This window comes from Molothrus ater, chromosome Z (genome assembly GCF_012460135.2).
Source record: "Molothrus ater isolate BHLD 08-10-18 breed brown headed cowbird chromosome Z, BPBGC_Mater_1.1, whole genome shotgun sequence".
Classification (NCBI taxonomy): Eukaryota; Metazoa; Chordata; class Aves; order Passeriformes; family Icteridae; genus Molothrus; species Molothrus ater.
Window position 1 is genome coordinate 28,027,703 of NC_050511.2, and position 27,555 is coordinate 28,055,257.

At 38.2% G+C, this 27,555-nt stretch overlaps 1 protein-coding gene across 2 annotated transcripts in view; it reads left to right on the forward strand.

The window, feature by feature from the left end:
* Window positions 1-281: 281 nt before the first annotated feature.
* The window catches only part of UHRF2 (ubiquitin like with PHD and ring finger domains 2), an 81,688-nt gene continuing 54,414 nt past the window's right edge, over window positions 282-27,555 (forward strand). For both annotated transcript variants that reach the window (XM_036402578.2, XM_036402579.2), the window contains exons 1-3: window positions 282-819; window positions 14,240-14,482; window positions 19,638-19,900. In XM_036402578.2, coding sequence (XP_036258471.1) covers window positions 667-819; window positions 14,240-14,482; window positions 19,638-19,900 — 659 coding nt within the window. In that variant the 5' untranslated portion in view covers window positions 282-666. The remainder of the gene's footprint in view (window positions 820-14,239; window positions 14,483-19,637; window positions 19,901-27,555) is intronic.

A 27,555-nucleotide genomic window follows, 5' to 3' on the forward strand; every position in this document is an offset into this window, starting at 1 on the left:
GCAGGGCCCTCACAGCCCTCGGCGCCGCGCGCGCCGCCATGGAGACGCCAACGGCCGCCTCCGCTCCCCCCGCGGGCCCCGCGCCGGCCGGGCACAGCGCGCGGGGCGGAGCGGGCGGGGCAGGGGCGCGCGGCGGGAGGGGGCGTGGTGGTGCCGCGTGCCCGCCTCGCTGCCCCCGCCCCCACCCCGCCGTGTTGTCTGCACGGCCGCGGCCGGGCGCTCTCGCGAGATCGGCGTTGGCGCCGTGACCTCCATGTGAGCGCGGCGGCGCTCCCCGGTAAACAGTGCCCGGGCCGGGCGATGGCTTCCGGCGCATCCCCGTAGCCCTGCCCGCCGCCGGCCTGCCGGCACCCGCCGCGGTCTGCGCTGCCTTGGCAGGATCGGGGAGCGCCGTGGGATCTGCTCGGCTCCCTTTCCTTCTCCCGCACCCCGCCGAGCGGGACGGGCGGCCCGTATTGCGGGCAGGAGGGTCGCGCCCGCTGCGCGGGGTTTGAAATTCCTGCCCCGTCGGGCCAAACAAAGAGCGGGGTAGCGTCCAGACCGCTCTCCGGCACCTCCTACGCCGTGGGCGCTAGCCCGCGGAGCGGACCCCGTTCCCACCCCTTGCCTGTGTCTCCCATCCTTCGCCCGCGGCCGGCCGAGCGAGCGGGCGGCAGAGCGCGCACCATGTGGATCCAGGTCCGCACCATCGACGGCACGGAGACCCAGACCATCGACGACCTGAGCCGCCTCACCAAGATCGAGTGCCTGCGGGAGAAGATCGAGGAGACCTTCCGCGTGAGCCCCGACCGCCAGCGGCTCTTCTACCGGGGCAAGCAGGTGAGGCGGGAGCTCCCCTATGCAGGCGGACCCTCAGGGGTCTCCCCTAATCCCGGGCCCGGCTCTTTGTGCGGCTCAGGGGTCCCCGTCTCCACCCATGTGCTGTTCTGTGAGCTCTCGCTTTTGTTTACTCCTGGGTCTGGGAGGAAGGGAGGGCAGCGGGAAGCCCACCCTGATGGAATGCTACAGGACGCCCGTTTTCCCGATGAAGTAAAAACCGCAGTAAAACCCCTCACGGGGTCTTGGTGAGACCCCTTTGTGTGTTTGTTTTCCCACCTGAGCGGCGAGAGGCTCCTCCCTCGGCTCCCGCCTTCATCCTGTCCAAGTGACAGTAGCCGGAGGGATGCGGGGGGATGGAGGGAGCTACCCCGCTCTCCTCCGCCCCGCCGCATCCAGGCCGGGCAGGGCGGGAAGCGGGCCGACCGCGAGCGGTTTCCCGGGAAAACGCCACCCCGGGTCCGCGCGTGGCGGGGCCGGCAGAGGAGGCGGCGCGGGGTTAATTTGCTCGGGCAGAAGTTGTGATGCCACGGTGTCCTCGACTTGTGAGTCCCGGCATGTCCCGGGCGGGATAAGGACGATTTTTGGTAGTCCTGCGAGGCGCTTCGTCCCCACCACGGGAAGCCGCTATGGCAGGGGTGATTGGAAGTCTTCCATGAGGTGGAGCCTCCCCTCCCCTGGGGCGATGGAAAGATTTTGCTCCGAATAGGTGGCCTCAGGCTGTAACTTCGCTGATGGGTGTAACCTTTGAAGCCGCGTTGCGTAAACTACGAGGTGTGCGCAGTGCTCAAGTAGTGAAAGTGAAGCATAGCTATTACCTGACGCGGAAGGCACCGAGTGTGTGGTACAGTTCAGGGAAAGTGACTCCGAAGATGCATCTTCTTACAGCAGATGAGTTTTGAGTAATGCACAGCAGTGAGATTTCTGCCTCAAAAGACATAAAGTGTGCATCTTTACAAACACGTAGAGAAAACTTAAAAAAGATAAATTTAACTGTTAACCAGGAGGCAAGCATTAGTGGCTAGGATTTTGAACAAATAGCAAATGACTAGATTTTTGTGTTCTACAGATTGGTGACAGTCAGGACTTGTGAGGGCTGGTCTCTAAGGAACATTGTGTACAAATACGTGTTTTTCTGAAGGGACCGAATCAAGGAACATGAGTCTTGGAGTTGTATAACTTAGCTTTGTTATGTGCTAGCACACTTCTTTGGGTAAAGATGTCTATGTGGGGCAAACCCGAGGTTTTTACCCTAAATTCTTTATCTGAGAAGCAGGGAAGATGAGCCTGTAATGAGTTGTGCTTTCCTGTGTAATCTGCCAGTGGCCAGTCCAATTAGCGTGAACGTTTTACTTAACAAATGTCTTGCTTGAGAAAACGGGATAGTGAAATATTATAGCTGAAGTTGCCTACATGAGCAGCATGTGTGAGTTTGGTACTTAGTATATCCAGTTAGGGCACAGTTGGGATCGTGTTAGTGAAGAGTTAGGGAACTGGGTTTTTATAGTTTCACTCCCCATAAATGTTAATTTTCTTGTAATTACCATGATTAATTCAGAAGTTTCCTTCTTTATTATGGGTTGTTTTTCTGTTTCCATGGTGCTCATAAGAAAAAAGATCAGAAGGGTTGCTCTTGCACAAGTAAAACTGGATGTTGAGAACATGAAGCTAAATAACTTAATTCTTTTAGGGCTGTGATAAAATAAAACAATATTCATTTTATTATTAAAAATACTAAAAGGTCACTTTAGTTAAATATGAGATAAACAGAAAGGAGTATACTGAGGTGAAAACTTAAACACCCCCTGAAGATTGCTGTTTGTGTTGTTAAAAATATTATCTAGGTGAAATTCTTTTCTTATTTTATCTGTTTAGAGCTCAGTATGGTTAAATCTGTACAGTCTGCTAGTAGAACCACGATCCTGCTACTGAATGTTGCTTACTGTAGTCTACCTGGGAACTTCTAGAAATCCCTGGATCTTACAAGTGGTGGGAAGCCTGTCTAAGTAATGCCCTCCTAAAAATGGGAGGTATATGAGGTTATAAGGATGTAGAAACCTAAGTGAGTCATTGTTTGTGGGCTGAATTTCAACAGCATCATGTTCTTAGCTTGCAGTAGAGAACAATTTCAACTGAGATTTTGAGCTGGAGCCATAATTTTGCAGGAGTCTCTGTATCCAGTTAATACGCTATTCTGTAGTTTGCTGTTGTCTGATTTTCAAAGGCAAATGTAAGAACTTAAGTGGTCAGTACTTCTCGTGTCTATTTTTAAGGGTTAAAATACCCTAGAACTACTGGAGGAAACCTAGTGTTGTCATTAATGTAGTACTTTGTATTTCTGTTGTGTTGTGGTTTGTTTTTTTTTCTTGTAAATGCCAGGAATAGCACTACTTTGTTGAATAGGTTGGCATCTTTTACTGTCAGAAGATTGCTGTTTGTGTTGTTAAGTGTTGTTAATGGTAGGTCAGAAGAACCTACCATTCACATGACCAAGATAGTATTACTCTATAATGTGTACAGGACATCCTGTGCTCTCTGGGGCTCCACGTTTCTGCCAAGCTGAATGACTCTACTAGCCGCAGAAGTAAAGGCATATTCTAGATTGAGGTGGAACTTTGCCTGAAAGTTTTTTTTATTCCTAACTCTGCACTTAGCCAGAGAAGTCTACTGAACATAGAAACCTGCAGTGATGTCTCTCACTTTCCCTCTTGAAGCTGGTGGATCATTATCTGGAAGGATTTTCCTATAGGGCCACAAATATTTCCTTATGCTGGAATAAAACATATTTTAACCTTGCCCCACTACAGACTATTTGCATCTAATATTTTTCTGTGTTATGTGTTAACTTTGAGTAAACTTGTTCTTAGAGAAATTCAGAAAAGCAAGACAACAATCTGATTTCCAGCAGTATATTCTTTCTCCTAATTGGAAAGCATGTGAAGCTGTTCTTGAGAATAGAAATTCTTAGTTTACTTATGAAAGCAAAGGAGATATCTTTCCATTTTGACCTATGAGAGCAGATTTTCTGTAGAGCCAAGCAGTCATTGTGGGATTTCTAGTTTCTTTCAGTTACAATACTGGAAAAATAGAGCAGTAAAAGTACATGGAAGTTTAAATTTGAAAATGCACCAGAGAGCTTGAGGTTTTCTATAATACTGTAAGAGTATTAATATCTACTTATGTTTTGCATATAACTAAACATGCACACTCTTGTATTTCAGCAATATCTACTATTTGTGGAAGATAAGAACTAATGTCTTTTGTTGGTTTCTCTCATCATCCCATCCCACCCTGTTGGAATTTGAATTTGGTGAAAATTTGTAGATGACTACTGTTAAAAAACCCCATTATCTCAGTATCTTTTCCATAGTGCTTATCAAAATAGGGGAAAAAAGACATTGGAGCCCAAAGGCTTCTTTGCTGATATTTGTAGGAGTCAGTGAATGAAACAAGTTTTGAAGTCATTAATCTTGTTGGTAAGGAAACCACTCCTAAGCTGTTTCATGGGGGACTGAAGTCAGCAGGAGGAGGTGAGAATATTGAAGCTGTTTATTTATGTGAGGTGAAAATTGCTGCAAATCAGGCCTACCTCACTAGAAGAAATTCAGCTCTGCTTTTGTGCTCGAACTATGGTAGTATGCATTGTGTTACTTAGCCATGCAAGTTGAATATTTAAAGTCTAGTTTGTCAGACTAGTTTGTCCAAGTATTTGAGTTTTGTTTCTGTAAAATTTAACTGAAACAATAGAGGGATAAGAGGAATGGAGGAGCTTTGGCTTTGCATGAGAACATGCTTGTGGTAAAGTAGCTTCAGTAAAACACACAGTTAAAAATCTGGCAATAGGGCATACCTTTATTATGCGAGAGCTCTATAACCTGGGCTGGTACATGAATAGTGGGTAGAATCTCATGTGAGTGGGGCTTCCAAACTTCAGGTTTGTATACTGTATGTTTAAGTTTTTCTTAATACTTTCAACTTGGGTGAATTTCCCAAAAGCTTGAAAAGCAATACTTGAAGTCTTTCCCTCAAGAATGGGAGTGCTAAGCCTATTCATAGAATAATTGAGTTTCTTAGCACAGACTCTTCCCAGCTTCATTTTGCTTGGAAAATTGTAAATATTTTCAGCTGAAGCTGTCCAAACCCCATCTGCTTCAGGCAGAAATATGGGGTGAGAAATCTTCAGCTGGAGCAGTTAAGTTTTTTTGTTTTAGAGAATCAGTTTGAAGAAACCTTAGAAGGGAAGTAATTGCCATTCTTTGATGAAGCTGGTAACAAGTAGCTCTGTAGTGTGAGGACAGTCATCTGGAGTCTTCAGGTCAGATATGATCAGACTGCATGCCAAAATTCCCAACATAGTGAATTAATGGTGTATATTCAAAACTTACCTGATAGTAGGTTTGTTGGGCCTGTGAGTGAGTTTTTATTATATGATTGCAGAAGTTTACTAAAATTATCTGTTTGTTAAATTGTTACTGTAAAGCTACTAATGCAATTTACCATTCTTGGATCTGATTGTCTTTTTTATTTAAAGCACCTAAACTGAAGGCAAAGCAAAGAAACATAGGTGATAACAGTATACTTTATGCTGTTTTGTATGTCTTATTTAAGTATTAGGAACCTGAAAGAGCATTATGTAACCTCTAAGAAATTGCAGCCAACTTTAGGGCGGTATTTTATGACATCTATATATTTACTCCCAGAATCACAGAATACGCTGAGTTGGAAGGGACACACAGGTATCATCGAATCCAACTCTTCATCCTGTGCAGGACATCCCCAAAACTCACACTGCACACTTGAGTCACACATTAATGTAATTTAGTTAGGATAGTTTAGTACATGTACTTTTTAAAATTAGTCTGGAAGCTCTTAGAAAAGGAATATGTTTTTTATATTATAAAGAACTCTACAAACCCTTAGATGAAGAATGCAAGGTCTACACTGACACTAGATTATGATGATTTTCCACAATAATATGTAATCAAATGTTAATATCAATAACACAGATAGTTATGAGAGGATTCTATTCTTTAAAAGCTATTAATTAAATCTCTGTTCTTAATGATTTAACTGTAAAATTATGTAAAAATGTACTTTGTTATTGGGGTTTTTTGGTGTGGTTTTTAGAATTTTGTTGTTGACTATGGAAGCTTGAGATAATAACCAGTTCTTCATTACAGGTGTCCTCACAAGCTGCAGATAGCCCTTTGCTCTCGCTGGCACCACTGTTGCTGAACTTCAGTTGCCTTTGCTATAGAGGCCCATACCATCATACAGGAGGTACTTGACCCTTCTCATCTAATCAGCGCAGGGATGGATGATTCTTTCCATGCTGCTGAGGGTCTCTATGCAGCTATATATTTTGACATGCTTGCTTCTTTTTTTTTTTTCTTTTATTTTCTTTTTTTTTTTTTATTTTTCAAGGACAGTATCAAATAACATCCAAGAGCATCCAGAAGGCAACATGAACTTCTATTTACGTAATAATTAGAGGGCTCCTTAGAATGGCAGAAGAAGAGAAACCTTGCTGCTCTGACTTCCAGCTAGAAGTTAATGAGCAAATGTTCCTTTAATGGGACTTAGAGTTTCATCCAAGAAGAAACTAGCATATCTAAATTAACTTTTTTTCTCTGTATCTCAGCAACAAAGAAATAAATAATCTTCAAAACATAATCTGCTTTAGAAAAAATTTAATTTAGAAGAGGTGCAGACTTGAACCCTCTGAAGCCATTAGTTGAGACTGAACATAGCTGCATTTACTGTGATTTTCTGATAAAGTCAGGAAATCTTGCAGCTCTTGACTTTCAGCTGTTTTTGTGTCAGTACTAGTCTTGTACACTGGAATCTGTTTTGGATTGTATTTATTTCAGACCAAAAGGTAAAATACCTTGATACCACTTACACACTCTGCAAATAGTTTTGTAGAAAAGGTGTAAAACCCTCTCGTTTATTGGAGAATGTACGCTTTTGTTCTTAATTTTAGGTACAGAGCTTCAGGAAAAGTGTCAATGTCTTCTCAGAGAAAGTTAGTCTTGTTGATTGAGTATGAAGATGACTAATGTACATTTATCATTATGTTTATACCGAGATTGATGTGTAATTGCCGACAGTATCAGCAACAAGATTCTGTAATTTGTTTCTATGTTGTGTGGCTTTTTATAGCATGACAGACTTCCTCTTTGTGGGGAGAGTTGAACAAACACAGCATATTTACACTGTGGTACAATCAAACTCTTTGGTTGTAACTGCAGTTGTAGAAAAGCCTTTGTTAAATTAGGAAAGCTTCCATATTCTTGTTACCTAGGAATTATTTTCACTGTATGCTTTCTGTGGGAATCTCTCTGAGACTATGATACCTACTTAAAATACACTTAATTGATAGAAAGTCATTTGATACTATCCAGTTTTATGACTGTCTTTTTCCTTCTGTCCAGGGCAGGTCCTTAGCTGTTGTATAACACACATAAGCAGTCAAAAGGGAGCATATTCTCTGATATAAAGGCTAGCTTGTGTCGCCTACTTGGAGTTTTCGGTGGCATCACATATTCAAATGTTCTTGTAGGCTGCTTTGAAATGTGAGTCTTGGGGCAAAAAATTGACAGAACTGAGTCTAATTTAGACCATATTCTCCAGACACTAATAACTTCTTTGGTTACTGTGTTACGAAATGTTGTGGTCTGTCTGTATTCTGTTTTAGAGGAATATGGATCTAAAGCCTGTCAGAGAGCTTGGTTGTCCAGATAATTCACCTACTTGTGTGTTTCTCTAAAAGAGAGAGCAAAGACACAGCAATGATTTTATCTTTTTTAAAAATCTTTTTAATTGATGAATTCATTCTCCTTCTTGAAATTATGGAATGATCTGCCATTTGCATATATTTTTTAACAGCAAGCCATGAAATCCAAATCAGGACAAAAAGCACTAGTAAGTCTAACCTGGGATTTCTTTTTGTATTTCTGAGGGTGACCCATGGTTTCTTTTGTATAGATAGAACTTATTTCCTATTTAGAAAAGTAAATCTGTATTGTAGTTAGATTTTGTGTAAGATGAGTAGGTGTAGCTATTTGGTTTGTATTAGGATCTCCGCTAAAAATAGGAGGGGAGAGTTAGGAGAAAACTTGCAGGAGTACCAGAGAAAAACCAGTATGAACAGAGTGTGTTTATGTCTTGCAGAGTATATATGTAAAAACCTCAGTTAAATGTGGAGGAAGTATAGTGAAGCCCAAGCCCACACTTCAGAACTGGTCTGCTGTAGACATGTGAGAAGGAGCCTGTAAACCTCATAGATATGCAGTCTCTGCTTAGAGATGTTTGCCTTCTTATCCTCTTGATATAATGGATTGTTTGAGGAGTTGCATTGTTCAGGGCTGGAAATACCTTGGGCATTCAACAGTTACTGATACATGTCTAAAACACTTCACTGATGGCATAAAAAAAATTGCCCCATGTGACAGAAGAATGTGGGATGTTTTAGTAGAATGATCAGACAAAATATTTTTTGACAGAGCAGACTGTATGGAACCTGTAACAAATATTGTTAAAACTACAGTTGCTTGAGGAGGAAGTGGATGTCTTGGAGTTTTGTACACTTGAAGTCAGCCTATATTAAATCTGTAAAGACATTAACTTTCTTAGATGGTTGGCTACTAGATTCTCCCTTTATTTCGCTTTTGTCTCTGTTGTAGCTGAGACAACTGCACTTACATGTGAAACAGTGTCACTACACAGTTACTGTAAAAAACTGACTATGTGCCTACTACTCTGAATGTGGTTAATAGATGTATTTAAAGATACCAGAGTCCTTAAGCATTCTTTTGATTAGAATCCAGGTGGAGGTACAGTTTTTTAATGTGAAATTAAAAATACTGATCAGGTTCTCTTTCAGCTTTGAAATGTAAGCAAACTGAGCACACTCTGAGAATGGCTGAAGTCCATAATCAAGGGTCCAGTGTTGGACAGTAAAGGTTATTGCATTGTTTTTCTCCTGAGCTGATCCCATTGCCCAAAATTCACTGTTACATGCTGACAAGTTGATTTTGAGTTTTCTGTTACTAGGCGCTTGTTAGAGGTATGTTTGAATGTTTCTGTGGAATTTAATTCCAACAGCCTATTTCAGGCAGGAAAAGTTAGGTTTGTACACCAATCTTAAGATGGAAAATACATGAAGTTCTGGAAGTTCACTTTGCTTGCATCCAGTGAGCACCCAGCTGGAAGTTACAGATTCTTGATTTCTTCAGACTAATACCCTCTGGATAACTTCTAACAAACTCCTAACCAAGTTTTTTACTGAACTTGAAGATCTTTACTCTTACACATTTCCTGTTAAATTTGCCTGGTGCATGTAATGCCTATGTAGAATTAAGATTGATGTCACTTAATTTTTCATCCTACATTGTTAATTAAAGAGCTCATCTGCATTATTGTGGTTTATTTCATCTTTATTGCTAGATACAGGCACATTTCTTGGAAAAGAAAACCTCAGAAGATGCTTAAAGGCACACTTTCATAGGTGATTAAAGATCTTTATTGTCAAGTGCAGTGGCTGGATTAAGGTCATCCTGCTCCTGGATCACTCATTAAGATATAACCATTACTTTGTGCTTTCTTGGGAGGTCTCTTCACCTGCTGTAGAAGCCATAATGAGCTGTCCTTCTGCTGGGACTTGTAGTTAGTGTGATAGTAATTGGTAAATTACTTGTCAGGCAATTTTTTTTACCCAAGTAATGCAGTATCATACCACATTCTGCATGATTATTCATGCTCATGTAAGTGCAGCTTCTACATGCTTTTAAAGTAATTTGTGGCTTGATATTTCAGGACAGTTCTTCTAACAGTGATAGTAGGTAGGTATCAATTCCACTATTGCATTTCTGTGGCTGCTCTTGTGTAGTAGTGTAAGCACAGTGCTGTGTTACCTTTAAGTATTTATAAAAACCTTCTCTAGGACTCTTTTGAAATTGATAGTGTCTATAACAGACACTGTTACATCTTACATTATGATGAAAATACATTTGGAAGATGTAATCTTTTTATCAACTTATATGTATTTAGAATAGTGATAGAGTGCTAGATACAGTAAAGCTAGTTGCTCTTTAGTGTTGTTTTATTCAGAATATGTTAATGAAGCCATAAAGGCTTTTGAAGCATGCCAGTCTTTAAGAGGAATTGAAACTGAAAGTGAAATCTACTACTAAGGAAAAAAAATCCATCTTTTTCTTAAGGCAGTAGAATCAGAAGAGCTGGTAAAATTTCATAAATGAAATTGCCTGTTCAGTTATTTTTGCTCTTGGACATGTTCTAATCACCCATTAAGAAATCATAGCTGAGTTGAAGGAGATTGATTATCTGATACTTGTGTGATTACTTTTGTTTCTCATTTGCATATATGAACTTGTGATTGACGAGTGACTTTAAATGCTTATTAAACATGTAATGTTTGTTTCTTTTCTTTTAATGTGCTGTCCGGGCAAACATATTTTTAGGGAATCTTCTTAGTGTCTTTATGCAGCAGAATGGGATAAAATTGTCTACTGTAATTCAAGAAAAACCATCAAAAAACCATCAGAAAAACCATCTGCTCTCCTGTGTGAAATTTCTCTAAACACTGTTTTTGAAATTTGTTACTCCAAGTTTTTTTTTCGAAATTTGTTACTCCAAGATTTCAGTTGTCGGTGATGAAGTGATGGCTAAGCGTAGGTATACCTGCAGATTCACATATCGGTTCTTGCAAGTCAAAAACCACGTGATTAGTTCTGCTGGTTGAGTTTCTGTGGTACTCTGCTTTGTTTCTAGAAGCAGACACTTGCATTGTATCAACTTGGTCTAAAGTTATACAGTTGCTCATGCTCAGGAACGTACTTCTTGCTCATAGAGGAGCTGTTTCCCTCACAGAATAATCTGGTGTCATAAAATATTCCTGCAGAGAGTATAAGTGATAAAAACAGAGGGGAAAAAACAAGCCACAATCACTTTGGCAGATCATAGAATAATAGAATGGTTTGGGTTCGAACGGACTGTAAAGATCATCTTGTTCCAAATGCACTGCTGTGGGCAGGGACACCTTTCACAGGTGCTTAGGGCCCCATCCAATCTCTCCCTGAACTTTGAGGAATGAGGCATCCACAGATTCTCCAGGCAACCTGTTTCAGTGTCTTACTACCCTCTGTAAAGAATTTCTTCCTAATATCTAATTTGAACCAGTTCTCTTTCAGGTTTGAAGCGATTGCCTCTTGTTTTGTTACTACATGCCATTATTAAAGATTCCTCTCCATCTTGTAGGCTCCCTTTGGGAACTGGAAGTTTGCAATTAGGTGACCCTTAAGCCTTCTCTTCTCCAGGCTGAAAAAAATCTCAATTTCCTTGTAGGAGAGTTGCTCCATCTCTGTCACTCCAATCATGCTTTTGGCCTCCTCTGGACTCCCTCCAACAGTTCCATGTCCTTCCTGTGCTGGGAATGCAGCCCTGCAGGTGGGGTCTCAGCAGAGCAGAGCAGAGGGGCAGAATCCCCTCCCTGGCCCTGCTGCCCACCCTGCTCTGGATGCAGCCCAGGACACGTGTGGCTCTCTGGGCTGGGAGTGCCCATGGCTGGGTCATGTCCAGCCTCTCAGCCACCAGCACCCCCAATTCCTTCTGGGCAGGGCTGCTGGGATCTGTTCATCCCCAGCCTGTGCTGGTATCAGGGGATTGCTCTGACCCAGATGCAGTACCTTACACTTGATCTTATTAAACCTCATGAGATTCCCACAGACATACTTCTCCAGCCTGTCCAGGTCCCTCTGGATATCCCAGCCTTCAAGTCTGTTAACAGCACCACTCAGCCTGGTGTCATCAGACTTGCTGAGAGTGCACTCAATTCCATTGTCTGTGTCATTAACGAAGATTAATTAATAATATTTGGACTTTGAGCCATTGACCACTACCCTCTGGATGCCACCATCCAACCACTTTCTCAACCATTTAATAGTCTAATTTTTTATACATTTATTCTGTAAATTAGATGACTTTGCAGTCATCAGTTTGTTTGGCCAATCATTTAGTTCATGTTCATCAAAGCTGAGTAGACCAAATAACAGATTATTTAGGGTTGGAAGGGGCCTCTGGAGGTCATTTAGTGCAACCCACACCCACCAAAGCAGGGCAACCCACACCCACCAAAGCAGGGCAACTTCGAACAGGTCAGTAGGAACATTTCCAGGTGGATTTTGAATGCCTGCAAAGAGGAGACTTGTCTTACTGTTATGCAGGAATAGGTAGTTTGGGTATGCTGGTTTGTGCGCCTGCTGTTAGAGAAGGCAGCTTGTTACTCAAGGCCTAGCCTTGGTAAGTCTTTGTTTCTGTGTATGTTAAATATAACCATTCCTGGAGACATTCCTTTTTCCCCCCTCATTTATTTGAAGTTGGGGTTTCTTTTACCTTTTCTGCTAATAGAGAGGACTTACTTGTGGATTAGTTATATAACTTAATCTGCATTCATGACTGAAGAATAGATTGCGAGGACTAGACACAAGACATTTACCTACCTATTGTAGATAATTCAGGTTGTTCAGATTTACATCTTTACTGAATTAACTTTAAATTTTAAACTGCTGTACCCCAAAATATTTTTCTGTCAATCTGCACAGGACCTGTCCTGAGAGAGCAGGAGCAAAGGCAGAGGAGCAAAGCTCTCATCTGCATGCTGCTTACATACTTTTGGTCTACCAGGAGCAAAGTTACCTTTTTTTCTCCAGTGCATTAGCTTTCAGAAGATTTCCTTATTCCTTCCTTATATATAGGATTCTAGGAACTACACTGTAATCTCTGCCACAGTTTGTGCAATCCAGTTGGAACAGAAAATGGAGCAGTTATGTGTCTCCAATAACATCCAATTTATTCATTATTTCAGAATTGGTCTCTTTTGCAGATGTACTGCTGAACTTTTTAACCATTTTGCAACTAAGAAAAATCACTTGGGAGGGGTTTAATCTTAAATATGGCCTGGAGTAGTGATCAGAAGCTGTAGCAAGGTGGATATCCCCTCCAGTGCAGTTTTGCAATGTCATTATTAGTCTTTGTTTTGGGTTTCTTTGTACTTTGAATATAAGAATAATGCTTTAAACTTATTAACAGTGAAAATACTTGTGGTATGAACACCCAAAAATCCTGGAGTGTAGTAGGACTGCAAGAACACTTCTATGCCCTTTGTGAAAGAGTTGTCAAAAGTGTAGGCAGTCATGACATGGTGGGATGGAAAAGGTTACTTAAGCACCTTACTTGTCAGTATGAAGAAGGCCCAGGCATATGAGGCAGTGTTGGTAGTCCACCTGAACAATCACAGCTACTGGAGATTTCTGCTTGAAGACTTGTATTCCTTTAATAGTTACAGCATGAAAATCTTCAGTATGGTTTTGTGTGCTGTGTGTTGAACTGCTTTGAAAATGGGCAGCTGAGTGAGATTTTTCCTGTACCTGTTGACCAGACAGCTGTGTCAGCTTCAACTCAAACTATGAATACTCCTGTTTACAGGTCCCAGCTGTAGGTCCAGTAATTATCAGCAGTAAGGAAAGTTAATTTTTTTGCAAGATTTTAAGTTCATGGAAGAAGAACTGGTTCATTGATTGACTGTCAGCTTCTGTTCATAACAGTCCCCTGCCTTTCAGAGTTGTTTTGAAAAAGCAGAGGGGATGGAGAAAGAAATATGGATGCCGGTTTTGTCTATCCTGAAATCCTTTGAATGTTAGAGAAAACTATTAGTGAGGAACTGGAGAGGTGCTCCTTTTTTTTTCTTTTCTGTTCCTTCTTTTCCCCCCTTTTTCTTGTTGTATGGATACTGCCCACAAGCTGATGAAACCTGTTCAGTTTGAAAAAATTTATGAAATATCAATTGGTGTTGAAAATAACACCTGTTCTTGAGAAAGGGGGTGGATAACTTTTTTGTTAGAACAGTTTGGAAAGATGTCCGTTTTTTAGTGCATGTTTTTCAGTCATGCATGTTTTTCTCCCACTGCAGTGTGAAGTAAAGTGTAGCTAATACTAATTTTGCTGTCTCAAAGCAATACATTGTACTTTCAGGTGAATCAAATCTCTGCTTCAAAGATGCCCTAGGTCATTAATAGTATTTAACTGAGCAAAGTAGCAGTACTGCTTCTTGTATTTCCTAACTCGTCATTTCTTGTGTTTCTTAGCTTAATTGTAGGTAGGCGACATGATTTTGTAGAGATGTCTGTTCTTAGTTTTAAGTCTTCCAGTGATTTTTAATCAATGAAAATATGGTTGCAGTTAGCTTGAGGAGCTCGCGTTTTCATATACTCAAGACATAGGTTTTTAATTATCAGTAAGGTCTGCATAATTCTAGTCTGCATAATTATTGTCTATAAAAAGAAAATTTAAAAACTACTTAGGTACCTTAAGGTAGAGTTTTACAAGTACACGTTTCTTTTGACAGCTTGAAGATGGACACACTTTATTTGACTACAATGTTGGATTAAATGACATAGTTCAGCTTTTGATACGTTCTGATTCTGAAGCTCCTACCGCTGCATCTGTGACAGATCAGGATGGAGAAGTCAATCCCTGTGCTGCTTCCAACTGCAAGAACAAAGTCAAAAAAACAAACAGCGGATCACCAAGTCAGCCATCTACATCGTCTCGCTCATTTCTCATTGATCCTGGCATTGGATTGTACAAGGTACGTACAAACTTCACTCCTGAGGATTTAATTTTATTTTTAGAAAAGTATTGTTTTATTGTTTCAAAGACTGTATCCTCATTGCGTTCTTTTATTAGTTAATTCCCCAATTTGGCTTAAATGAAATTCACATAATTTAAACTCACTCTTGGAGAGTCATGAGCATGTCCCTTGGACCAATCTCACTTTTCAGGAGAGTTCTCAAACTCTGACACACTGTGTTCTTCAAAACAGATTATTGAAAAACTTAGAATAGCTCTGAAACAAATACTTTCTTGTGAACAAAAGAAGCTAATAAAGAAAATGTGTTAAAGTGTAGCTTTTACCCTTCTTTTTTCTTCATGCTTTCCAAATAATTGTTTTAGTACTAATGATTCAATGCTGCATTAGAACTAGATAAATTGTAGAAAAACACAATTTCTTTAAGCTATATGTTATGTAGTGATACCTTTTTTAATGTAGATTTTTTAGGAATTGCATACCTAGTATTCATTTAGTTTTGTGCCTTGTTGAATTTTTCAGTATTGTTAGAAGGATTACATCAGAGTACCAAAAGTTTGATTTAAACAGAAAAGGCGCAGTTTCCAGATTGCTAGCTTATTGGAAATTTAGTAGAATGTGTGTATATTAATACATCCATGTATATGTATCTGTAAGGAATGATAGTATTTCACCTCCTCTTTGGGTGTTTCTCTTAGATAAGACATAGCCATAACAGTAATTATTTTGCTAGAAAATGTCCACAATTACAGAGAAGGAAAAGAAAGTTGAAGTTGCCATAAATGCAGCTTGCTACAGTGTTGCCTTAAGTCTTTGAGGAATTAACAAATCTGGCTGAGAAAATCATGAGCTGGGCCACTCTCTGGCTGTTCTTGCTCCTGGCTCAAGCAAAGTCTAAAAATGGAGCAATGTCTGGAGTGAAGCAGAGGGCTCATGGCCCTGTGTTGTTCCAGCGAGGTACAGAGGAACAGCTGCACCAGGCGTTTGCCTCACTCCTCCTACACCATGTATGACAAGCCTTGCTGAAAGTCTGTTTTCTTTATGGAGATAAGGATGTGCACAAAGACTATCAGGCAGAGAGGTCAGAGAGCCTTTACTGCCACCTCAGCAGATGGACTAAAGTGTTTATTTTACCTTTTGTATCAATTGTAAATTCTCACCCAAATTTATTAAGATCTTCGTTAAGTCCAGTTTGCATAGTAATTTTCACACCTAGAAATGCAGATGAAAAAAGAACATGTCTGTGTAAGACCACAGTCACCACAACCCCACCTGTAATATGAAGTTGTTCCTTTTGGGTAGGACCAAAAATTATAATATAGAAGGGGTATTTTTGAGACAAAAGACAGAGGGGGAAGACACCTCTGCTTGCTTGGTATAGGCTGACAATGTCTCTCCTCCTTCTCTGAAGGGGCACATTTAGGTGGGCTTTGTACCTCTCAGTTGCATTGGAGCAGACCCAGGAGTATTTATTCATACACATATGAATACTTATTTATGTTTGGGAATATTTATTATTATAACTGAATATACACACACACACACACACACACACATATATATATATATAAACATTTTTTAGTTTACATGAATATTAACATATAGGTGTTTATAGAGCTAACAGATCTCTGTTACTGTTACCTTCTGTCATGACACATATTAACACTCTGTGGTTAGTGAGTTGCTCACTGGCGATCCTGAACCCGCCACCTGGTGCTTCAATGAGCTGCACTATTGATGAATCTGGATTGTGAACACAATCTGAACACAACCAAACATAGTGCTGAATTGATTAGGAATCAAGCCCAGTGGCACCCAGCCCTCTGATCTCTGAAGTCCAGCTGGAACACCAGGGGGTTCATTCTCTGCCAAATTTCTGTAGCCTTAATGCAACAGAGGCTGCCACACATATACAAGGTAATTTCAGTTAGACTTCTATTTGTTCTCTGAGAAATCAGGAAGTCACAAAATCAGTAGCTTAAATATGGAGACTCACGCTTATGTGCTTCTTTTTCTTTTATATCCATTTATTACAATGGGAAGAGCTCCAGTTCTTCAGTTCTTAAGCTTGACAATTAATCAAGGAGTGTCAAAATATCAGAAAGACTGATCTGAGGAAAAGAGTACTAAAATGTTTATTTTTCAAGAATATTACATTTCAATGTGTTAAATATCAAGTAGTCTCTTAGTTGCTTTGTTCAGAATTAAATCAGAAAATATCACAAAGAATGGTGGTATCAGCAAGCATACTCAAGGAGACCTATTTTGTCAAGTCAGCTGAAATTTTTGTTATGTCTCATTCCAGAGAGCTAAGACTTTCTCCTTCATTACTTGTGAAGTATTACTTTTTCAGTCAACAATGTGTTTTCAATATATCTAGAGAAAATTAAGGGTATAGTAATTTCACTGTTTGCTATTTATAGGTAACAGTATAAATGGACACAAATTTCTAATTACAGTATTTGAAAACTTTGAAGAATGTATTTTTACCCAGTATTGTAGTTCAAAGGTTGCAAACTTACTTAATACAAGTCAGTAGAAAAGGCCTAGAGCCTAATAAACTGAGGTACATTAGGTGGCTAAATAGGTGGATATATTTAGTGATTTTTGCATTTCATTGTCAAACAATAAGGAGTAGTTTAGTTACTTGAAGAAATGTTTTAACTTACTCTGTCTGCGCAAAGTCCTGTGTCTCGCTGGATCTCCATCCAGAGCTAGACTCAACAAGATACCTGTTACTTACTCTATGCTGTGGATATTCCAAACCTCTGTGCTCTGCTCTCTCTTTCTGATTTCAGTTACCAGAAGGAAAGTTAGTTGGTATGGAACCTGCAATTCAAAAAACTATAAAAAAATAATGGTAGAGCTGGTATTGGAACTAAAAGTTAATAATAAATTATTGGTAGATGGTTAAAATACTGATTTAAACAGAGTTTCTCTGTGCGGTCATTGTATATTATATAAATCAGAATATTGTAGCTTGTTTTATAGTCTGGTTGTACTGACATCTGATACAGTTCTGTGGGCTCTGAAGGACTAGTAGTGGATGGATTTATGTGCAACTCTTGTTCCTTGTTACTAAGAATTGTTAGTGGTATCTGATCTAAGAACTGGGAGACCATCCCAAGATGGACCTGATATTACTGAACAACACTACCTTGGCTAAGCAATGGCCAAAAAGAGGAATAACACGATAAATTGCAAGAGAGCAGTTACAGTGACTTGGGCATGCAGGAATGATGTTAGAAAAAACAAAGCTCTTTCAGAAATGTATGTGTGTTTCATTTTCTGATTCTAACGTGGTCAGTTTTTCTTTCAAAAAAACACTGACTGCAGTAAAAACATTTTAGCCAAGAACACTTGCTTGGAAAAAAACCACACAAATGGAATCTGTAATTAAATTCAGTGTTTGTTTAATACTATTCACAAATAGCTACTAATAAAACAGTTCTTAAACCAAACTCCACTTGCACAAAATTGTTGTATTATGCTCCTCAGGAGTCTGTGGTAATAATTATTTGCTCTTACTCTTTGCAAGCATGGGAAGTATGTTGTGTAATTATTCACATGTAATTACATATGCATGTATTTTAAAGGAATGATTAAGGGAGTTTACATTGATGTATTGTTTGACTACTATTTTTTGTTGTTCTGTATCTGGATATGATGGATTTTAACTTGGCTACCGTGGCTTCTTTGGCACTTGCATAACTGGTTGCATGAAGTAGCAGTAGATGGGGAATCCTTAATAGTGTGTATCTCATTCAGCTGTTTGGAGAAGAGGAAGTAAAGCACCACTGAGCTGCAGCTAGTTCAAACATGTAAGATTACATAGGGATGCCTACATGAAGGTTCCTTTTAGAAGTGTCAGAATTCACTGTTCATATTTAGAATAGATTGTTAGATTTAAAATATGGCTCTCCTTCTCTGATTTGTTTGTCATGTGGCTTAAATTGTCATCCTGGTAATAAGTTGTACTTTGAATACTGTAAATTCTAAGAAAGTAAAAATAAAAATACATGTTGGTATTTTACATATGCGGAAGAACAAACATAAGGTTTGGGAAGTTATCTGAAGAAGAGGAATGGCAAGAGTAAACCAGGAATTCCTTTAATGGGATAAACTTGTTAGTTCAAACTGCTATCAGTTGTGCTTTCAGATACTAAAGGATTGCTTTACTCTAAATACTAAAACCTATTGAATTTTGCTCCTGTGAAAATACAATAAGATTATTCATATCTTAGAAATTAGCCTTTGGAGTCTGTGAAAGTAAGTATCTGAATGGCACAATGTTGGTACCTGACAAAGACTGTCGCTTAAACCATATGTGTATTTATGTATATGCATATCTGCATGTGTCTCATATTGATAATTAAAGATTTTTAATCTGCAGTAATTCTGTTGTTATAATTTTTTATAGTTGATGTACTGTTGAAGTGTGTTTTAAATATTTTATTTCAGCATTCTCAGTATTATTAAGGGAACATCTGTTTACTATCTGAAGACTTGAGAAAATGCAACAAGATTTAGAATAGTAAAATGGTTCAGTTGCTTAATACCAGTAGTAATACTGTGGGTACAGAAGGGAGAAATTCTGGAGATGAGTTCCATTTCTTACAGTCATAACATTCTGGCTGATTCTGGTGGCAATCTAGTTAGATTTCTTCCTATCTATCCTTGAGTCTTTAATGATTAAAAAAATCTTGCCGGACAGAAAGGTAGAAAGCTAAATAATAATTCCAGGTTGGAGGCTCAGGAAGGTCTGTAACTCTTTGGTTTTGAACTAGTATTTTAATACTGTGTGTGCTTATCATAGCCATAAAGAACAGTGGGTGAAACAAGAGAAAAGGACAATGGAAGAGAACAGGCAAATTTTTGGATTTGAAGGGAATAAAAAGTTAGCATTGCTTTTTAAAATGACATATAATTTATATTTATACTAGATTTTAATGAAGGAAGAATAATAAAATACTAGAAGTGCAAATAAAAGTATTTATGACTGCATATTACTTGAACTTGCAAGTAGTTATTATAGTTTATTGTTTTACTGATAACAAAGTTGAGCAGTAGCACAGTAAGTTGTCTGATTTATTTTTTCTTAATAATTGGTGTTTTATAAAATGAGCATAAACTCATTATTGAATTTTCCTTTTAGATAAATGAATTGGTGGATGCCCGTGATATCAACATTGGAGCCTGGTTTGAAGCTCATATAGAAAATGTTACCCGAGCAACAAAGGGACATAAGAATGGTAAAGCTCAAGGGAAGAGTGGTAGCACTTACAAAAGGACTAATGGAAACTTAAATCAAGATCATTCTAGAGAAAATGCAAATAATTTGGACAGTACACCTTCCACATCTTATTCAGACTGTATGGACACTGATGAAGAAGCTATTTATCATATCAAGTATGATGAGTAAGTGCTACTGATACTATTTTGAGGACATCACATGTTGTTATTTGGTTTGTATAAACCAAGAATTTCTTGAAGAAGCTTGGAATCAAAGAAAGCAAGTTCAATATTGCAACCAAGAAACGAAAAAGTAAAAAAAAATATAACACTTTTCAGTTGGATATAGCAAATCCATTGGCAGCAATGATGTCTTTCATGCCTAAATATTTGTGAAGTATTAGTATCTTCTCCTTATAAGAATATCTTTCTATATAAGAATATGCATCCTTTCTACATAAGAAAAAGAACTATTTAACTAAATTTTTACAGTTGTTTTTTTCAAGTAAGGTTTTTTAAATTTTTTTTAAAAAAATATTTCTGGTGTATATGGAATTCCTCTAAATAGAGCTGAAGGAGAGCTCCCATTGAAGCAAATTTGTGTTACTTAATTTGGATTTATTTTATTCCAAATAGAGTAATTGTGCACAAAATTTTGGATCTGCTCTTATAGTAGAGATTTGTTATTGAGAACTTCGTGACTGAGGGCTTGAAACTGATCCTGAACTGGAGGAAGAGGGCATTAAGGGTAGAGTTTTATCAAGTTAGTTTAGGGCTTTTTGTCCCTTCTCTAGTCATAACAAATTCTAGAGCCTGCAATGTGTGGGTGGGAAACCTTGAGTTTGAAAGGATTTTGTATTTATGAGCAGGCTTTGCACAGCTTCATTTGCTTGGGAAATTGTTCTGCAAGTTTTTTGGTAATAATGTGTTAAAGCAGTAAGTTAAGCTTTGAAACAAATAAAATTTTTAATTAGTTGAGTATTTTAAATTTTTGATACTGAGATTAGTAAAAATACTGTAGTCAGTGAAATATAAGGTTGAGGTAGAAGGATGCAGAGTATATTAAATATTAACTAAATGTAGATTTCCACAACACTTTTTTACAGTAGCTATTTCTACTCTACATATCTTATTACATAACTGCATCTGAATTACAGAGAGGACTTATTGTTTCTTGTACTAGTAATAGATACAACTTAATGCACTTTTTTGACTCTGCTAAGTTTGGATTCCATATCTGCAACTCTAAGCATTTTACTTAAAAAGTTAGAGAATTAAAAATTTGAAAGTTACATAGTCAACTATTATGATCAAAACAAAAATATTTTTCTGTGCAATTACTGTCCTCGGTGGTGTGATTTCAGACTTGTCTTTAATATTGTCTGATTTTACATTACTGTGGATATCTGTAAGTTAGTAATTGGCATCCATTTCTGAGAAAGTGTTTGTAACTATTGCTGTGAAATTATGGTTTGGTATGGTTTGGTTTTTTTTTTTTTTTTTTTTTTTTTTTTTTTTTTTTTTTTTTTTTTTTTTTTAGATGTATTATTTTTTATGAGTTGGAATTACAGAAGTAGAAAAGTTTCACAACAGTTCTAATTTTTCTTTGGTATAGTCTTACTAAACTAAAAGATTGACCTCTATTTATGTGTACTTCCCTTTCAGCAAGTGAAGACAGTCTTTTTACTCCTACAAGGTGCTTATGTATAGCAGCTCCATACATTTAGCCAATAAAATTGAGTAAGGCACAGAATCATAATGTAGCAAGATGGTCACAGTTAAACTGATCAGTCTTAAGATATTGGAAGTTAGAGCTTTTGGAAAGAAATATTATTGGAAAGTGCAACTTGTAAATTTATGAGTGAAAGTTCTTGATGGATGTTCCTGATACAATTCTTTTGGGGGCTCACTTTTTTTCTTTTAGCATTATCCAACATGCACATTCCTATTGTAACTACATTTGTACTTCTACCACTTTGTTTTCATACATTAGTGTTTACCTCTGATGTCTGTAGACAACACTTTTATTCTGCCGCCTCTTTGCTTGATGTGGATAAGTAGGAAGATCATGGTGTACTTTGACACACAGTTGTTTTCTGCTACAGAAACATATTAATTTATCTCTTCACTCCTGTTCTTCAAGCGTCCTATCTTACTGTGAGTACTATGCCCTGCACAGTTACTTGTGTGTGGGTGTTTTGTTTTTCAGGTTTGGATTAAGCATTTTGCTGCCAGATGTACTTGGCATTTTCTAGTCTGTCCTTGTGGTGCTGTTTTGGAGAAGCTTTTTTCTTTTTTATCTCTGATAGATAGTGGCTCTCATGGGTGACATAGTTTTAGCTCCATCTTTCCTACAACAGGTGTTCTTACATGACACAGACATGACACACTCTCCATTATAGATAGAGTAAAAATATAGAGCAAAAATTACTTAAAAATGAAAGACATAAACCTGGTGCCAGTAAAGCCATCAAAATTACTTTAATACATTGGAGAAACTGTATGTCAGAGATGGGCACAAATGCACACACACAAATCATAACTGATGCTTTTCCAATTTGAAAAAGAAAAATCACCATGAAGATTACAGTTGATAGGATTACAGGGATAGGTCAGGTCACCTGTAATGCATTGAATTGGTCTACTCTACCCCTTAGATCACTACATTCTCCTATAGCAGTTTTTCTTAAGGGGTGAAGAAGGACTTGTCCTTTTCTTAAGTGAGAAAGCTGGCTTTAGCACCAGGTGCTGCTAGACTTACATATCACAAGTCCTGTACAAAACCTAAATGCTTTAATATGCAGTTTTAGATTTCATAAAAGTGTTCCTCCTCGGAGGGGTTCAGTGTTTGCTTGTTCCTCTTTCTGTTTCTTGTTTAAGTAGTGTAGTTAGAGTGAATGTGAAAGGAAAAAATATGAGAGAGCTCTTTTTGCAAAGAGTATAGTTAAGGGAAATTTCCCTTTCTGGGCAAGAATTAATTATAGTAATCTCAAAGGGGTAACCACCTTCTGACTAAACAGAGCTTTCCTACCAGCTGTGACTGCTGCAGATAGGATGTACTACGCATTCGTCGGTGATTTTGTAGATAACAGCTCTGGTGAGTGAGTTGTTTCTGTAGTAGTTTTCTCCCACCACTTCCACCACCATGCCCCACCCCAGCTATGTGTCTAGTATTTAACTAAATTGCTGCAATAGTTATAAGGCCCACTTATTTCTGCAGAGAGAAAACCTTGGGCCATTGGGAGGAAAAGAACTCAGTTTCAGATTGCACTTACCAAGAATTTTGACTCCAGTTCAAAGATTTATACTTGTTTGAGAGCCCTAATTTCACCAGTGAGCAAGACACCAAAATACCAGTTTTATTACCAATGCTGACCTTCAGGCAGTATCAAATTTCTTGACATCCCTTTCTGGCTATGTAACTTCTGCGTGACAGTCCATCTTCTGCTTTCCATTTCTGAATGCAGGTTTTTCCCTGATGTCAGCAGTTTGAAGGTGTGTTCCTGTTTTTGTCAGTGTTTCTTCCTCCCCTTAGACTTTATTCCCTGTATTTCCATTTCACGTTTGCATTTGTGGGTATCACAAGGAGCCATTAAACACTTTGAAGTGAGGATGTGCTATCAGGGTTCATACAAAATCATCATACATTTCTTTCTTCTGCTCCCAGCAACTGACTTTAAATACAGAAGAAATTAACCTGTCTTGAACATAAAAAAGCTGAATCAGGATTTGAAAGGACTTGTGAGGAAGCCAGCACATGCTGAGGTCCTAAAATTAGCTGAGATAACTGTAGGTGATCTCCACCACATTCTTAAGCTTGCTTAAGAATCACTTCCAAATCAGAAACAGGACATTTCAGTAGCAGAGTGGCACCATAAGGACATGCCTACAATGCTGTGTTATATCAGCATTTGCCCTTTCCTCTTACCTTATTGTATTTCATATTTGTTACTGGTGTAGCACTGGTTATCGTGTACTTAGTTTCAGGGAGAAAGTTCTCATTCTGCAAGTATTGGCTTCTTGATCATCCCCAAAGCAGCAGGAAGACTTAGGGTTTACCCTAAGTATTTGGATTGCAATCAAGTAATGTGTTGTCCTTTCTTTTCTTGTTCCAGTCATTTGTAATAAAGTCTTTCCATTTAAGAAGGCCCTCAGCAGAAGCCACAGGGAGGCTGGATGTTTCTGCAGCATGAGAAATTTCAGTATGCCAACTTACATGCAAGTACAGATTAAGTGTGGCTCAAGTGTAGGTAACTTCTTACAAGGCCATTGTTCTGGCTGATGATATTCCCCTCATGTTTTATTACAATCAGAGAATTTTATTTTAAACCATGAGGTAATATCTGCGTCATATGCCATATAAAGTATGCCGTAGTTATTTCTTCTAGGGAACTAATTGCTTCTCTTTACTTCATGCTTAATGTAAGCTGTGGAGTAATGCCCTCAGATTTTAAAGATGTACACACACTCACATATTAAGAAAATTAGGATTTCACTGTGCTGCCACAGAGGTCAAGAAAGTGTAGTCATCCTGTGTGGCTGTTAAAGCAATATGCAAGACACAGTCTTATAGCTGGAGAGCACAGACTATACTGAGGGCAATGAGGAGAAAAGTTCTAAGTACTGCCTGGTCAAAAAAACCCACTTTGTACTTGAAAGTGTAATTCACAGCTGAAGAGATTGTCGAGAGAATAATAGTATTAAGCTTGCTTTTATTTTCTCAAGGAATGGTTTGAAGACGAGACTTGCTTAGCCAGGTCTATTTTCTGAATGTTTTTAATATGAAATTTTCACATACAGGGAGTAGGCTGGGATTTAATCTGAGAATTCACTTAGATCACACTACTGATAAATTGATTTTTGGACACCAAAAGACATTATGGGTCGTTCTCAGATGAGGTAGCTTCTACTTCTTTCTTATACTTTGCTTTCCAGCTGTGTATATCTGATAGTGAAGTTGCATTGAATTTTGTAGTTATGTGACTGTACAATGAAGTGCTCTTGTTTCCTAATATATCTAAAAACTAGGTTTACTAGGTGAATGTTACTGGGTTTTTCATTCGTCAGTCAAATAAATTAATCCTATATCCAGTGGGGCCTCATATAGGAAAGATTCCCTGCTTCTTTGAGAGGTAGCTGCTTTCTGCAGCATTAGTGATAGTGCATGATGCAAACTGCTCTGTTTTGTCTTCTGTGAAGAAGTGTCAAAATACATTCCTTTGCATGCTATGTGTTTCTCAATTAACCCTTGTAAATGTTTAGTTGAGTTATCTGACTTTTCTTTATAAACATTTAACACAGAAAAGAATGCAAATCAGGAGGATACGTATTATGAGATTCCTGACTCTAGTCTGAGACACTGAAGTGAGGAAAGGGATTCCTTTTGAAGGACATGAAGTTAATGGCTAGAAACATGACAAACTTATGGGAGCTATAAACTGTAGTTTTCTTTATAGCACTTACATCCTTTTGTTTATGTTGGAGAGTTTAGAATTTCAGAAGAGAAAGAGGAATGAAAGCTATATTGTCTGCTAAGTAGAATGTTAAGACAATCTGTTCCTATGGGTACCACATGTTCTTTCTGACCTTATGTCAGTCACAAAATATATATAATTATATTTGTAAGTAGTCTGAGTGACTACTTTGGAGCACCTCTCCTAGCAATGTAATTTTGTTTTCCACTTCCTAGTATCAGTGATTAGTTTGTTTACTCATTCAAAATTTTTACCTCATACAGTTTATTAGACAATCTTAAAGTAATCAAAGAGCTGATATGTCAGATGTCTTTTTTTCTATATATCCTCACTAGAAAGCATGCCACCAGAATCATTCATACTTGAAAGTATTTTATGGGAGTAGCTACACACTGCTGCTCTTCATTTTCAGAAGTTAGTTCCTTGTAAGGTTATTTGTCCCATTTGCATTGGGTTTCTGACTGCTTATTTTGTGTTTTATAATGTCTGAGTATTTGTATTGTAGTCAGGGTTTTGGCAACAGCCATTAACTGTAAGACTCTGATTTCTGATGTGGTAGGTTCCTTGTGCAAACTGAATAGGAAAAAGCTTGAGGAGACAATCTAGGTGCTTCTTATGTCTCTTTAGAAAGGATTTGAGCTAAGGGAGGGAAGCTTTGTTGTCCTGGCAAGTGTTTGAGAGAACAACTAAAATAATAACAGTTAAAGTTTTTTTTTGTTTAAAACTGATTCTTGGCTTAAAAAAATTGTGTAAACAGTGAGAGTAAGATTGAATGTTACCACATATTAATTTATCTTGAATTAGCTCTAGGTGTTCTCCTTGCATTTCTGAGGAAAGTTTTTTGAAAAAATGCATGACTTGTCTGCTATCCAGGGAAGTAAACCTGTTTTTCACGATATTCACATTACTTAAACTTGTAATACAAAATTATTGTATTAAAAATTGAATGTTCTGTGTATTTCTTACACTTCTGAACTTCTGTTTTGATATACTTATTTCCAGGTTGTCTCCTTTCAGAGTATCCATGTTGTCTGAATACTTACACGACAGCGTAGTCGTGTAAGACTAGAAGTTACATTTTTGGAAACTCAGAATTAAAGTAATTGGGAAACTAAGATCATTCTCTTCAGGCTATTGATACAGTTTCTCAGTGTTTAAGCTGCTTAATTCTGTTATTAGTTGTTAGGTCGAGTTCTCAAAATCTTGTTTATGTTCCATGTGACTGATTTTTTTATCTTTATTGATATTCAGTATCCCTTCAAGTCTGTCTTTTGAAATATATTACTTGTTTTTCTTGTAATAACAAATTATCAGACCTACTGGTTTTTTGGAAGTGCACAGCTTGACTACCCCAATGATTTTTTTTTCCATTCATAATTGTGCCTTACAGTGTAGTGCTTTTTGTAACACTGTGTTGGCTTTCTCAAACAGTACAGCAAAACTGGGCTGATTTTTTTCTCAGGTTAGAAGGGCGTGGGGTGGTAGCAACCTAATTTTTAACCAGTTCTGCCTTCTTAGTCAGATTTACCTCTTCCAAGAGTTCATTCCTTTCTGTTTCTTTTTTTGTTTTTGCCCTTCTATTCCTTCATTCCAGAGTTGGGATGACTCATTTCTGAATTTTATGATTGAGAAAATAAATGATACTTCAATTTTATTAGTATTGGAAAATAATTTTTAAAATTGTGCATCTGCACTATCATTCCTTGCTGTACTAGTGTGGACAGTGGTTGGGGAAGTCTTTACTTTTGTTTTTATTTTTCCAGTTCTATTTGTTCTAGTAACAGCTGGGAAAAGTGTGAGAGGATATGTTGCAAGGTCTCAGTAAACTGAGTAGGCTTGGGTTTATTCTGACATGGAAATACTATGTGTCCTGGCGTTGGAGCATTTTAGGAACCACTGCCAACCATCTGGCCATAACTAAGAAATACTGGAATTTTTGCTTGATGAATAATTCTTTGCTATGGAGACTGTCTACAAAGATAGGAATTCTCAAGAAGTCCTTGCTATGCTAGTGTTGGAAATGCTACAGGGAAGAATTAAATTAGAGATAGATAGAGACTCCTATGGGAAATATTCATTAAATTCTTATGATTATGCTTGCTGTTACAGCTCTTTTTTTCAGTATTAGTTGCCAAATTTCCTAAAAACATGGAAAACCAAGAAACTGTCCACAGCTGTTTTAAATTTCAAGGTTTAATTTTGCCATATAATCTTCATTTCAACTGTACAAATTTATGCTAGGCTAATTAAAACATTGCTGTGAAAATTTTTGTTTTCTCTTGAGTGTGATCTTAGGATTTTAAATGTAACTCAATAAATGAGAAAACACTTTCAGCATATGTTCATGTCTCACAGTAGTCCTTTATT